General features: G+C 50.6%; 1 protein-coding gene across 1 annotated transcript; it reads left to right on the top strand.

Annotated features, from left to right (window-relative positions):
- Nucleotides 1-3,420: 3,420 nt before the first annotated feature.
- F2 (coagulation factor II, thrombin) lies at nt 3,421-14,256 on the top strand (the record flags this gene model as incomplete). The annotated part of the gene is made up of 14 exons (XM_043972195.1): nt 3,421-3,607; nt 4,196-4,359; nt 4,482-4,506; nt 4,755-4,808; nt 5,405-5,510; nt 5,633-5,769; nt 7,131-7,439; nt 8,034-8,150; nt 8,246-8,372; nt 11,322-11,489; nt 12,984-13,157; nt 13,243-13,421; nt 13,614-13,684; nt 13,972-14,256. Coding segments are annotated over 14 exons (1,962 nt in total), but the record flags the coding sequence as incomplete, so codon positions are not given.
- Between the last annotated feature and the right edge of the window lie 1,234 nt (nt 14,257-15,490).

Below are 15,490 nucleotides of genomic sequence, written 5' to 3'. Positions count from 1 at the left end.
GTTTCCTCAAAGAAATTTAAGCAATCAAAAGCTAATCACCTCTGTTAGGAGGTGGAATCCAGAGAATACCTCATCCAGAAAACCATATTTTGATATTGTCAAACAGACCTGTGTTGGTAAATAAAAATTCACTTGGAAAACTATGAAGAAGAAATGGTGGAAAATTAAGAGCCCTGTTGCTTCATAAAAAGAAGGAAGAGAAAAATAAGTCTAGAGAAATGTTGGCATGAGACCCACCCAACTAAACAGATCTTTGCAAGAGTATTTATAGAGAGGAATGTGGACAAGAGACCAAAAAATAGAGCATATCTTAGCATTTCCATAACATTGATGACAGGAGATGGCACATTTGGACTCTTGAACACCTTCTCCAATGTGCTACATGAGCAAATGACAAGTGCTGAGGTACAAGAAGACAGGGAGAACAACTGGAGCCAACCATGTACACATAGAAAAGGAAAAAAACCCAAACCTATGCTTGTGGAGTAGTTTTGAAAGCTTTAAGAGATTAACTTTTAAGATATTGGAAAGGGGGCAGCTAGGTGGCACAGTGGATAAAGCACCAGCCTTGGATTCAGGAGTACCTGAGTTCAAATCCGGCCTCAGACACTTGACACTTACTAGCTGTGTGACCCTGGGCAAGTCATTTAACCCCCATTGCCCTGCAACAACAACAAAAAAAAGATATCGGAAAGAGGGAGAGATACTAAACAAATGGGAAAAATCACATGTGATATTACCAGAAAGGAAGGTCAAGACATCATTAATAACGAGCTATCCATCCATACTCCTACTTTTTATCTTTATAAAATCCTTAAGAACTGAATTGGGAGCAAGTGATGGGGCTGGAATAACTGTGAGAAGTTGATCAGGGGCAGGTAGGTAGTGCAGTGGATAAAGCACTGGCCCTGGATTCAGGAGGACCTGAGTTCAAATCCAGCCTCAGACACTTGACACTTACTAGCTGTGTGACCCTAGGCAAATCACTTAACCCTCATTGCCCCCCCACCAAAAAAAAAAAAGTTAGCACTTTCAATAATCCCAGGTGCTCAAAGGCAAAACAAACAAAAAAACCACCTCAAAGAAACTATTTCAGGAAAAGCTGTGGCCATGTTTCACCTCACTCCCAGCTCTCCCACTGCCTGGCCCTGTCAAGGATACCTTCTCCCCTTGTTCTACTCCCTTTTTCCTAGAAATGCCAAACCTTGGATCAGCTTAATTAGTCCATTGTTAATTGATAGGTTGTGTCAGTCTGTTTGGGACAACCTTGTATTTTCCCTGGTTGAAGTATCCCTCCAGTATTCTGGTGATGTTGAATGGCTGCAAGCCACAGTCTTCCTAAAAATACAAATGTCAGGTGACCCAAATGGGCAAAAATATGGTTGGCGTAAGTGGGCCACAGTTTATTCCCAGCAGTGATATGCACAAGAAATGTAAACATTTTCCAGCAAATGTACCCTCAGAAAAGATGACCCCATTGTATAGTGTGTATGAGGGATAACAAAGTCATCGTGAGCCGTATAATATTTTAAAACCTAGAGGAAGGAGGGAGGGAAGGCCTCCTGCTCTTTGGGCATCAAAGGATTGTTGAATCAGAGCTGAGAGGGCCTTAGACTTCATCTAGTCTGAAACTTGGAGGCAGAGAGATGAAGTCACCTGTCCTCAAGTCATATCTATCCAAGATTGGAACCCAGAGTCCCTGACAATCTAGCACCCTTTCCACAACTCCATGTTGGAGATTCCTGACCCTCCACCAAACATTCTACTATTTTATGGGAAGTGACGGCTACGCTCAGCTGGCAGCAGCCAGACTGACCACAGGCCTTGCCAATGCAGAACAAGCCCTGCCTCCCTACCCTTCACCTGCTATGGGAAGCTTGTTTCCGGCCGAGGTTGGAGTAGCATTGGTCGAGTCAGCCAGTGATTCCTTTTTTTTCCTAGTGGGCCCTTTCCTCTTTCATTCTCCTCTATGTAATCCTTGCCCTCAACCCTAACTTGCCCCTCCCACCGACCTCCCCAGATGGCACATGATCCTAGGCTAGACCCAGGAGGGACACACCAGAAAAGAGAATTTTTGATTCCCTCTGGACCTGCTCTTTGTCCCTCAGTCCTCAGGCTCAGGGCTAATATTTACTCTTCCACCCTCTACCTACAGCAAACAGGAAGTGGGAGAGGGAGGGTGGAGAGAAAACAAGGACTGGACAGCCATCCAGGGAAAAAAAAAAGAGACAGGATGGGGGGCTGTGTCAGTTGAGAGCAAAGAGATGCCTCAAGCCCAGGAGGCCAATGGAACATGACGTTCTGGCCAGCCCCAAGTACAGTGATCCAGTGGGCAAAGGCCCCAGGTTCAAGGGACTCTTTCCACAGGAGGAGCCAAGTTATTGGTTGGGGCACTTTCTAGCACACGTTGGCTAAGCTTCTGTTTCTTTTATTTGTGTCTATTCCCTTCCAAAAATGGGCAATTTCATAGCTGATCACAAAGCTGTACATGAGACTCTGAAGCCAGAAAATTCATGTGACTATTAACCTTGTAAATATAAATTTGGGGAATAAAAACTTATTGTTGCTTTTTTTCCCCCATTGTTATCCACTCAATATCCTCTTCCTCCCCCCTAGAGAATCAAAGCCAACCCAAGTGGAAATAGTTCTGGGTTTGGAGGCTTGGCCCCTGGGGTCAGTTTCTCCTGAGACTTTTCTCTGCCTCAGTTTCCTTCTCTGTAAAGGCCTTTCTAGCTCTTTGTCTATGATTCTATGACTCAGCCACAGCCTCTCAGCTCCAGTTCAACATCCAGTACCCAAAGTCCCCCACCTCAGATTTCATCATCATTCCTCCCATTGCTCTGGTCTGTGTTCTGCTATCTTTTAGTGTCGTTTCATTTATCTTATCGCGGTCATCATGAATACTATTCTCTGCTTCTTTGCTCTGCATCATTTCATGCAAATTTATTAAGTGCTTACTGTTTGTCAGACATTGTGTTAAGCACTGTGGCTACAAAAAAAGCCTTGGCTACTTATAGCATTGACTACATCACTTAACCTCTTGGGGGTCTCAGTCTTCTAATGTATAAAATTAGGGCCTATGACTTTAATTTCCAAGACTCTTTCTAGCCCAAATCCTTTGGTCTCTGATCCCTGAAAGGTAGGCAGGAGAGGCCTTAACATCCCAGTTTTTCAGACAAGGGATTCTCCCCAGGTCCTACAGTCAATACACGGGAAGACCCAAACAAGAGCCCCTGTCCTTTTACAGTCAAACTTCTGATCCATTGCTCTCTCTTTGGGCCAAGACGAGAGTCCAACACAACGTGCACTGATGCCCGGGATGACGTGCCCCCAAGCACATAACTTCTGGGCTTTTCCTGGCCAAGATCAGAAGCCAAAAGTGGGGGTGGGCAGGAGCAACGGCTGTCCCTCCAGCCCTGACCCGCTGACCCCTACTTGCTGATTTCTTCATGTTGGTTCAACATTAACCCAGAGGAGCCAGATCGGCCTGCCTGTGATCCCTACGTCCACAGCTTCTCCATGAGCACCATGATGGGTGTTCAGGGCCTGACCCTACAAAGCTACCTGACCCTAGGAGTCTTGCTCTCCCTTGCCCACTGTGAACATGGTAAGGACCCAAACACTAGGACCCCTAGAACACTCTTTGGGGTCCGGATCGGGGAATGGGATCAGGAACCCCCAAAGAAAAGTGACAGGCACTAGGGAGAGGACCCACAGTAAATATAGGAGATCAAAAGAGACTGGAGGTTTCCTTGTGAAGGGAGATCGGGGAGCACAGGAAAGTGGACAAAGGGTGGTTTTGTTGTCGAGGGGCGGTAGGGGGTCTCTGTGATGGAGGGGGCAGGCACTTTGCTTTGATCCCCCTCCAGAGAAAAGGGAGAGGGGGAGAGCAGGAGGACTGAGCCCCTCATTCTTTAGCAGTAGCGCCCCCCCCACCCCTGGGGTCTAATCCTGGCTCTGCTGCTTACCCACGGTGGCATCCTTGTTCAGGACCCAGTTTCCTTGTCTGCAAAGTGCTGGCTGCTGATGAGTGGACAGAGACCTCAGGGAGCTAAACCTGAGTTTCTGACTTTCTTCTCCCGCCCCTTGGACCTCCAATGAGGGCCCTCCGGAGAGGAGGCTAAGGTCTGGGCCCTGCCCTGTCGGGGGCTATAGGCTCACCCTCCACACCTCCCCCTCCCAACCTCCCCTACAGTTTTCCTAGGCCAGCAGCAGGCACTGTCTGTGCTCCAGAGGGTTCGGCGGGCCAACAGGGGCCTCCTGGAAGAGATGCGCGCGGGAAACCTCGAGCGGGAGTGTCTGGAGGAGCTGTGTAACTATGAAGAGGCCTTTGAGGCTCTGGAGTCAACCACAGCCACGGTGAAAAGGGGCTGGGTGGGGGAGGGGGGGAGGAGGGGGGGAGTCGAGGGGCGGGAGGGGGGGGGGCGGCGCAGCGGCCTGGAGGTGGTCCCAGCCCTACAATGCAGCCATCCTCTTTACAGGATGAATTCTGGAGCAAGTACAAAAGTGAGTAAAATGGTCAGGGGTGGGATGGCAGACACTTAGCCTGGGGCCTTCCTGGTCACCCGTGGGAGGCTTCTGACCTCTCATCCATAGCCCAGCCCTGGGCCTGGAGCAGACCCCCCCAGGCTTTCTGGGTCTCAGGCACCTGGGGGCCAGCTTGTGACCTAGCCAAAGCCAATGGAGACTCAGAGGCCCCCTGCCTGCTAGTACCTCGTCTCTTGCTCCCATGGACATTTCTGGCTCTTTCCTAGATTGTGAATCTGTGAGGACAACCTCAAGAGACATTTTTGACAACTGCCTAAAAGGTAAGAAGTACCATGGAGTGCCGGGCCAGGGGGTGAAATCAGCTCCTGAGAGGAGAAAGCTGTGCCGGGGTTAAAGGCTGTGCTAGGAGAGAGGGCAGAGCTTTGTCCAAGTTGGACAGAGGGGAGAGCCATACCCAAGGCATGGGCCTTGGCCCAGAGCTGAGAGGAGGGCTAACTCCAGGGAGAACCACGCCTATAATGTGGCACTAGGACCTGGGGCTCAGATGGTGGCTACGTGTCCACATGGATAGAGCTCTCTGCTTGGAGTCAGGGAGACCTGAGTTCAAATCCAGCCTCAGACACTGCCTAGCTGTATTACCCTGGGCAAGTCACTTCACCCACCTCTGTCTGCCTCAGATGCCTCAACTGTAAATGGGGATAATTGTACCTACCTCTCAGGGATCAAACAAGATCATATCACTCTACGAAACCGAAAGCACTTATCATGAATTTGGTGCAGTGAGCACCGTCATATCCTAGGCAGAGCTACACTAGGGGGAAGGGGTGAAGAGGACGCTGTAGGGACCCGAGCAGACCAGAGAGTGAGGAGGGGCCACTGAGGGCTCAGTGACCCTAATCTGGACCTTCTTTGGCAGGGAATTGTGCACAGGGCCTAGGGGCGAATTACCGGGGCAACATCTCTGTCACCAAGTCTGGCATTGAATGTCAACTGTGGAGGAGCTACTATCCACACAAGCCAGAGTGAGTGTGCTCATCCCACACCAATGGAGAGAGGCTGGGCCAGGGCCATCCCTCAACTGACCCCTGGATTCTGGCCGGGCTCCCCGGGGTCTCTCTCTATACTGAGCCCTTTCTTATTTCAGCCTCAACTCCTCCACACACCCTGACTCTGACCTCCGGGAAAATTTCTGCCGAAACCCGGACGGCAGCTCCACTGGCCCCTGGTGCTACACCACCGACCCGACCCTGCGGCGAGAGGAGTGCAGCATCCCCATCTGCGGTGAGCCCCAAAAGAGAGGAGGGGAGCATGGGGGAGGGAGGAGTAGCCTGAGGCCGGAGCAAAGCACCACCATGCTTCTCCCTGGGCTGCTGCAGTGAACATGCTGTGGTACATCATCAGTAGGGTTCAGAGGGAGAGGAACCCTTGGAAGAGTCTGGCAGATAGCCAGAAAGGCCAGCTACTCACCCTGTAGTCAGCCCTGGAAGGGAGGCAGAACCTTCCTCCCTCTCTTTTTCTCGATGTTTCCAGGCTCCCCTTTTGCCACCACCGCTCAGCACCCTCTCCTCCTCTGATGTTCACCCCAACATTGCTGTTGTTGACTGGTCCCCAGGTAGCTCTTCCTTTCTCCAGGAGTTAGTTCAGCGCCTGGTTTACTGTCTTCCTCACTTCTTCAGCATAGGTGTTGACATGCCCTCAAACACTCTGACCCCCCCACCCCAACTTTGTCAGTATTCCATGACCTCCACCTCAGGCATACCCTGGGGTGGCCATACCCTGACTAGGGAATCTGTAAACTTTTTAAAATATGTTTTGATAAGCATACTTAAAAAGAATTGGTTTTCTTTGTAATCTTATGTATTTTATCTTATGCATTAAAAACATGGTTGTGAGAAGGCTTCACCAAACTGCCTACCCAATGAGTCCAGGACATACCTAGATCTTGTCATTACCCACAAGTGTTCTCATTCCATGATTCCCTTCTTTGATGACAACCTCTTATCATTTCACCTCTCTAGGCCTCTCCCTCCCCTACCCCCATACCTGATCTTTGCTTTCAGAGAGCCCTCCAATCCCTCCATTCCTCAGCCCTTTCTCAGACCAACACCCCACACACACACACATATACTCCACTTTCCTCTTTTCCTAATCTGACCTTCACACTCTCTCCTGTTCTTAGAAGCTTCCCGTGCTTTGCTTAACCCCAACCAGAGATTAGTGCCACCACCTTCCTCCCATGTTTCACAAAAGAACTGGAAGAAGTCCCCTAATCCAGTCGGACTATCCACTATGGATTTCAGTTATCCGACCTCAGCTGGGACCTCCCTGCACCAAGAGAATCCTGCAGATCCCATATTAGTGATCACACTTTTGCAGAGACTTATTTGAAATTCTCTAGTATTGTCTCTCCTCCAATTTCCAATATCTCCCCGTTTACCAGCTCCATCCCTGCTGCCTACAAACATACCCAGGTCTCCCCCATCCTAAAAAGCAAACAAACCAAGATCTTGACATTCCCAGTTTCATTATCTATAAAATGAAGGCACTGACCTCTGACCCATCTTGGGTGCTTCCCATGGGGTTGGGCACAGAGCAGGCTCTCAGAAAATCTCTCTGATGAATGGGTTCCCTCATTGCTCCAGGAAAGGACAGCTTCACTGTGCCTCTGACCCCAAGAAGCACCAACCAGTTGGGACCAAGGAGCTCACAGCCTTGTATCCTTGATGAGGGCCAGACATACCAAGGACACCTTGCTGTCAGTGTATCTGGGACCCCCTGCCTGCCCTGGGCCTCTGAAGAGCTGAAGCCGGTTCTCCAGGGATACAGTTTTGACCCTGCTGTGTCCCTGGAGGAGAACTATTGCCGAAATCCGGATGGTGACGAGGAGGGCCTCTGGTGCTTTGTGGCTGGGAACCCCATTGGTCTGGAGTACTGCCCAACCACTTACTGCGGTGAGCCTCAGCCCCAAGGGGAGCTGCATGCCCACTTCTCCTGGGTCATGCCATGAACCTATTTTTTGGGCAGATTGAGGTAGCCTCAAGCACTCAGCAACCAGAGCATGGGGGGAGCCAAGGTTTTGGGTAGAAGATGGGGCCTGATGCCATTGGCCTCATGGGCATCTTTGTGGAAACTTTGGAGCTTGGGGAGAGGTGGGAAGTGGGGAAAAGGAGGGGGAAACGGGAGGTAGGACAGCCTCAGGGTGAGGAGACTGGCTTGGGGGGGGGGCTGGAGAGGAATGGTCAGGATACCTAGGAGCCTAGAACAGCAGTGGGGGTGGAGAACTTTGGAACCCAATATCACTCGGATAGTGAGGGGTCCAGGCAGATTCTGTGACTCCCCTATGGCCATGCGGCTGGCCACTTCATTCCAAGGGTTCCCCTGGGCTGGCGAGCAGGGGAACTTGGCTAGGACCCACTTCTTCAGCGAGAACCATTGGGCAGCTCCCGTGTGCAAGTGAGGCGCAAGTGAAACCTCTGCGTCCGTGGAGCCTGTGGGAGGGCGGCTGTGGAACTCACGTCTCCCTGCACCACCTGTGCTGCCCCCAGACAGCCCCCTGGATGAGGCGGAGGGAGACTTGGAGCCGGAGACCATATCGGGCCGCAGCACGGCTCAGGAGTACCAAGTGTTCTTCAACGAGAAGACCTTCGGTTCCGGGGAAGCAGGTGAAGCTGAGTGGCCGGGGCGGGGTCTGGCACGGGGTGGGCCGGCAGGTGGGGAGCCCGGCTGCCTCACGGACGCCCCCCTCCCGGCTTCGCAGGCTGTGGGCTCCGGCCCCTGTTTGAGAAGAAGGGCCTGAAGGACAACAGTGAGAACGAGCTGCTGGATTCCTACATAGGCGGGCGCATAGTGAACGGGGATGACGCGGAGCTGGGCAGCGCCCCCTGGTAAGACGCTGCCCTTCTCTCTGCCCTGTGCGGGGCCGGAGGCTGCTGCCCACTGGGGCCTCCCCAGCAAATCCCTGATTCCCGGCTTCCTTCCCTACAACGGGCGGCTTCAAGCCCCTCCCTTCTCCTACCCCACAGGGCTGCCGGGAGGTGCCAGTGAGGCAGGCTCAAAGCGCGCCATAAACGCCCCGACATTATGAGGATGATTATTTTCTTCTCTTTTCTCAACACCATCCTGCTCCTCACCCTTAAATCTAATAATCTAGATGCTGGGGACAGCCAGGTGGTGCAGTGCATAGAACACCGGCCCTGGAGTCAGGAGGACCTGAGTTCAAATCCGACCTCACACACTTACTAGCTGTGTGACCCTGGGCAAGTCACTTCACCCTGATTGCCTCTAAAAGAAAAAAGAAATAATCCAGTTTGCTACTTTATGTGTCTCCTTGCTTTTCCTCTTTTGGGAGATTGTATTTCCCACCTCCATGCCTTTGCAAAAGCCATGCTCCATGCCTGGGAATGAATTCCCTTCTCGAAGGATTCCTTGGGTTCCCTCCAAAAACAGCTTAAGTAACCCCTCCTACAGAGGAGGTCTTCCGAAGTCAACTGTAAACTCCCCAGCACTTGGCACGATGATGGCTCACACATAGTATGTGCTTAATAAATGCTCATCGAATTGGGGACTGAAGCAGACCCAATGTGAGCTCAAGCAGCTTTGCACCTCTGCTCCCCATCTCCTTTCTTTCAGTGTGACTGAGCCCCAGGGATCATCTCTCTCTCTCTCTCCCTTCACCCCGTTTCTCTCCCTCCCTCCCTCTGTCTCTGTCCCTCCCTCTCTCTCTCTATGTCTCTGTCTCTTCTCATCAGTCTCTCCATCTCTCCATTCCCTTCTTACCTGCTTGAAATGTGACATCCCTCACTGAGGCCTAAAAAGACTTTCCATTGACTCTTTTTTTTCCTTTCTTTTTCTTTTTTTTGCAGGGCAGTGGGGGTTAAGTGACTTGCCCAGGGTCACACAGCTAGTAAGTGTCAAGTGTCTGAGGCTGGATTTGAACGCAGGTCCTCCTGAATCCGGACCTGGTGCTTTATCTACTGCGCCACCTAGCTGCCCCCTCCATTGACTCTTGCCACCCATTGGGCCCCAAGACCTCTCTCTCCTCTTGGTTACTGCTCAGCCTCTTTTTTTTTTTAGTGAGGCAATTGGGGTTAAGTGGCTTGCCTAAGGTCACACAGCTAGTAAGTGTTAAGTGTCTGAGGCTGGATTTGAACTCAGGTCCTCCTGACTCCAGGGCCAGTGCTCTATCTACTACGCCACCTAGCTGCCCACTGCTCAGCCTCTTTAAGCAGCTGTCCGCTCCCCAAGGCCTTCGCTGCCTCACTGCCGGCTCGCTCAGGTCTGTTCACCAGATGGAACGGCCTTGCTTTCCACAGCTCACTCTTAGAACTGTGGAATTGAGAGCTGGAACGCATTCAATCCAAATCTCTCATTTCACAGATGACGGAGCCGAGGCCCAGAGAAGGCCTGTGGCTTGCCAAGGTCACATGAATTATTTTAAAATCCATATCCGTAATATATTGTTTATTTTAAGCATTCTTTTCTTTTTAGATTTTGGGTTGCAAATTCTCTCCCTTCCTCCTGGCCCTCCCCGACCCGCTGAGAAGGCAAGCCACATGCTATCAATTGTACAGGGTTCACATCAATTGTCAACCAAGATCAGAACCCAGGTTCAGGCTTTCCCTTCTCCACTGTCCTGCCCCTCAGCAAGATGGTGCCTCAGATTGCTTTGGGAAGAGAGACTGCACCTTGGGAATCTGTGAAGAGGCCTTGGGGAAGCCAAACACTCCTTCACATGAGCATGTCTTGCTACCACCCCCCCTCTCCTGCCACCATCTTTCTTTCTTTCTCTTTTTTTGGTGAGGCAATTGGGGTTAAGTGACTTGCCTAGGGTCACACAGCGTAAGTGTCAAGTGTTTGAGGCCAGATTTGAACTCAGGACCTCCTGAATCCAGGGCCAGTGCTCTATCCACTGTGCCACCTAGCTGCCCCCACCATCTTTCTTAGTCCCTGAAACAACGCCCTCCGTGTGTTACCCTCTCACCTCTCTGGCCACTGCCTTTCTGTCTTATGTTGCTGGCTCCTCATCCTCTCCCAACCCCTGCACCGGGTCCATTCTTTGCCTTCTTCTCTTTATATTGGTCCATTTTCAGGACTGGAAGGAATGGATCTTGGGGCCTAGTTGGTCCTGCCCATAGCTTCTATGAGAATCCTCTATCAGAAAAACCTGGAAAGACCTACATGAACTGATGCAGAGTGAAATGTACTGTATACAAAATAGCAGCAATAGTGTAAGATGATCTGCTGTCAATAACTTGGTTATTTTCAGCAATGCAGTGATCCAAAGACAACTCTGAAGGACTTATGAAAATTGCAGTCCATCCACGGAGAAAGAACTGATGGTATCTGAAAACAGATTGAAGCCTAATTTTTTTTTGACAGTTCCTTAATCTGAAGTTTTCTTTTTGTCTGTTTTCTATCACAACCTGGCTAATGTGGACATGTTTTGCAAGACTACTCATGTATAACTTATATTGAATTGCTTGAGTTCTTGGGGGGAGTGGGGAGGGAGGGAGGAAGAAAAGTTGGAACACAAAGTTTTAAAAAAATTGATGTCAAAATTTGTTTTTACATGTAATTTGGAAAAATAAAATTCTAAAAAAAAAAAAAAGACCAGCCCTAAAAGTGGCCACCTGGCCTCTGCTGGCAGAGTGCAGTGAGGGGCCCATCCCGCTTCGCTTCTCTCTCTGCCTCTTCTTCCTCATTAACCTAATTCTTCTTCAGGCTCTTTTCCGGATGGTGTTTTGAATATTTTCAAGGATTTTTTAAAGGCAGCATTCTGGCTCTAGGGCCCAGGGGAACAGTGACTGACTCCTGCAATCCCCTTTTGTTTTTAGGCAGGTGATGCTTTTCCGGAAGACCCCTCAGGAACTGCTATGTGGGGCCAGTCTCATAAGTGACCGATGGATCCTCACTGCTGCCCACTGCCTCTTCTACCCGCCGTGGGACAAGAATCTAACAGTGGATGAGTTGCTTGTGCGAATTGGAAAACATCAGCGCTCCAAGTATGGAGTGGGACCTGGGGTGGGTGTAGGCAGGATGACCTTCCTAAGGGAGTAACACCCCTTGCCCAGGGAGAGCTAGGGAGAGGTCTGACAGTGGGGAACAGCTTATCTTCAGTTGTTTTTTGTTTTTTTGGTGGGGCAGTGAGAGTTAAGTGACTTGCCCAGGGTCACAAAGCTAGGAAGTGGCAAGTGTCTGAGGCCAGATTTGAACTCAGGTCCCTCCTGAATCCAGGGCTGGTGCTTTATCCACTGCCTCACTTAGCTGCCCCCTCTTCAGTTGTTTCTGATAGAGAGTTGTAATAGAGCAAGAGATGAACCCAGATTCAGGAGACATGGATTCAAATACTGCCTTGGGTGCTCACGAGCTGTGCTCATGAGCTGCTTAGCCATTCTGAGCCTCAGTTTTCTTCATCTGTAAAGAGGGGATAATAATGCTTGCCCTCTGTACTGTAAAGCCTGGTAGAAAGGGTAGTTATGTTTGTTGCTCCAGAGATCTTCAGGATGTGGGTGGTCCTCCAGTGTTACCAAGCACCAAGTGCTTTATCCACTGCGCCACCTAGCTGCCCCCTCGCCCCCCTCATTTTTACAAAATAAATATTGACGTTCATTTGAAACATCGCTATCACCTTCCCAGTGACATCCTCCCTTCTGACAAAGCAGCCAGTGCAAGGAAAACAAACTGACCCATTGGCCACACATGGCAACACTGATCGCCTCAGGTGGCTCTCTGATGTGGGGGGTGGGGAGGGGTGGTGCTTCCCTCTCAGTCCTTGGAAGCCAAGGTTCTGATCTCATTCAATCAGTACATTTAAGGGACTGGGGCTTTGTCCCCAGCATATGAATGTTTTTTGTTTTGTTTTTTTTTTTGTTTGTTTGTTTTTTGCGGGGCTTTGGGGGTTAAGTGACTTGCCCAGGGTCACACAGCTAGTAAGTGTCAAGTGTCTGAGGCCGGATTTGAACTCAGATACTCCTGAATCCAGGGCTGGTGCTTTATCCACTGCACCACCTAGCTGCCCCCATATGAATGTATTTTTAAAATTTGCTTTTATTTGTTGTTTAATTAAGCAGCGTTCATTTTCTCTCCCTCCTACCTCACCTCTACCCACAGAGGGAAACAACCACCACCCAACCCCCCTGTAAGCACAGTCAAGAAATCGAATCCCCACGAGTTGGTGGGACCCAGAAAGACACGTCTCACTCTGTATCGTGTAGCTCCCTCACTTTAAAAGGGTCAGAACTGAGGCTGAGAAGGGGACAAGGGGCTTTCACGAGGAGATGGGTGATGTCGGCAGCATTTCTTAGTGCTGGGCACAAAGAAAGGCAAAAACACACAGTCCCTGCCCTGAGAGAGTTTCCACTCTCATGGGGGAGACGTAGTTAAGAGAAGGGAACTCAGCAGGTGGGGGCACAGGGACCAGGCCTAGGCCCTGTTCTCGGCTTCCTTCCCAAGAGCCCTTGAGCATCCCCTCTGCCCCTGTGCTGGGTTGTGGACAGGTATGAGCGCTCCATGGAGAAGATTGCCAAGCTGGAGAAGATCATCCTCCACCCCAAATACAACTGGAAGGAGAATCTGGATCGAGACATTGCCCTGCTGAAGCTAAAGCAGCCCATCACCTTCACCGACTTCATCCACCCCATCTGCCTGCCCTCCAAGGAGACTGTGAAGAAGTACGGCCTGAGCGTGGGGGGAGGGGCGCCGGGAGGGCTGTGCCCGCTGGGATCCGGGGCCTATGTTCCCTCTCTCCCATCCCAGGTTACTGCTGTCTGGGTACAAAGGGAGGGTCACTGGTTGGGGCAACCTGAGGGAGACATGGACCTCTTCGAGAGACAGCCTGCCCAGCGTTCTGCAGAAAATCAACCTCCCCATCGTAGAGCAGAAGATCTGCCAGGACTCCACCAGGATCAAGATCACAGACAACATGTTCTGTGCAGGCAAGTTTGTGGGAGGGTTGAGGCTGTGAAGAGGAAGCTCCAGGTCCAAGGTGCACTCAAGCAGTCAGAGAGGTGGGTAGAAACCAGCCTGGCCTGCTGCCCGGGTCATCTCCATTCAGGTGTCCGCGGGCATGGGCAGAATGGGCTAGGGTCTGATTTCTGAAGCAAATGATCCTATCACCCCCTCTCTAGGGTACAAACCGGAGGACGACCGACGAGGAGATTCCTGTGAAGGGGACAGTGGGGGGCCTTTTGTTATGAAGGTGAGTGTCTCTTCTGGATAAATGGGCAATTGGAAAAGCATTGGGCCCTGGACAGATCTAGAACTAGGCCAGGGCAACTGGAGCTTTGTCCCAGTGTTCCAATATCTGGAGCCAACGGCATTATTCTGGGTCTTGCTTGACACACCTGAAGAGAGATTGTTGTCATCCCACTCCTCTTTGTGGCTCTATTCCCAGCATGGGCTAGGGATGGTGGTTTGAAGAAGCAGTTATTAGGTAGGGGAGATGGAGGCATCCCTGGGACATCTTAAATCCTGTCTTCTTTTAAGAGCCCTTCTGACAATCGCTGGTACCAAATGGGCATCGTGTCCTGGGGTGAAGGCTGCGACCGGGATGGAAAATATGGCTTCTACACTCATGTTTTCCGTCTCAAGAGGTGGATGCAGAAAGTCATTGATCGAATTGGACATTAGGGGGCCACCGTTAAAGTCCTATCCCCACCCCCGAGTAAGGAGCATGAACTGGAAAGGCCTCCCTCCCCGGTGAAGTGGGAGGGGTTTGTTTGTTTTTTATTTCTAAAATATCTATTTCCCAATAAAAGTCTTTCCCCTCTATGAGCTTTGTCTGTGCTGCTTCTCATCCTTCTCACTTGTCCTGGGTTCAGATGGCCCCCAGAGGGGCTGCCTAGGACAGCTAAGCATCAAGCCACCATATGGACCAAACAGAACCACCGAAGGCAGGGGTTATCTCTTTTTGGGCTGCAGACCCCTTTGACAGTCTGGAGAAAGCCTGTGGACCCTTTAGCAGAATCATGCTTTTAAATGATTCAAGGAAATACCAAGTTTCACTTCGAGGTTAGTGAAAACAAGACTGTAATTCTTCCCCATCCAAGTTCAGAGGTACCTTTCAAGTCTCTCTGCAGAGCTCCGTTAAGGGCCCCTGAGGGAAGGACAAGAGGGACAACTGGAGGGAGAAGAGAGAGGGGGTGGGGCGGGCTCCAGGGACAGGTTGGACTTAGCCTCACTTCTCCCGTGCCAAGGCTTTTCAGGAAACCTTGCCCAGCTCCCGTTGTCTCTCTCCTGCCTGCAGACTGCTGTGGCCACCTGGGTTGGCATATCATGGCCTCGTTCACACCAAATGCTGCTGGCTGTACCCTTTTCTTTAGCTGGGAGAACTGCTGTGAACTCAGAGCTCATCCTTCTCACCAAGACTAACCTCCTCTACATATCCCTCCTTGATAAAAGTTGGCATTTTAAGGGTTACAAAGGAGTTTACATGTTACCTAATTTTGTCATCCCAACTCTGGGAACTGAGTGTTATCATTATCATTTTACAGATGAAGAAACTGATGTCAAGAGAGGTTAACAGGATCACTTGGCTAGTAAGTAGCTGAGGCAGGATTTGAACTTGGGTCTTCGTATTCCAACCTCAATATCTTCTGCCACTTAGATGCCTGTTTATGAATTGGAAAAGGAACTGGAACTCATTTTTTTTTTAAGGAACAGTTAAGGGGGGGCAGCTAGGTGGCGCAGTGGATAGAGCACCGGCCCTGGAGTCAGGAGTACCTGGGTTCAAATCCAGCCTCAGACACTTAACACTTACTAGCTGTGTGACCCTGGGCAAGTCACTTAACCCCAATTGCCTCACTAAAAAAAACAAAAAACAAAAAACAAACAAACAAACAAAAAGTAACAGTTAAGGGGGGGCAGCTAGGTGGCGCAGTGGATAGAGCACCGGCCCTGGAGTCAGTTGGACCTGAGTTCAAAGCCAGCCTCAGACACTTAACACTTACTAGCTGTGTGACCTTGGGCAAGTCACTTAACCCCAATTGCCTCAGCAAAAAACAAA

The sequence above is a fragment of the Dromiciops gliroides genome, chromosome 6 (genome assembly GCF_019393635.1).
Source record: "Dromiciops gliroides isolate mDroGli1 chromosome 6, mDroGli1.pri, whole genome shotgun sequence".
Taxonomy (NCBI): Eukaryota; Metazoa; Chordata; class Mammalia; order Microbiotheria; family Microbiotheriidae; genus Dromiciops; species Dromiciops gliroides.
This window is presented reverse-complemented; position numbering and strand designations above follow the sequence as displayed.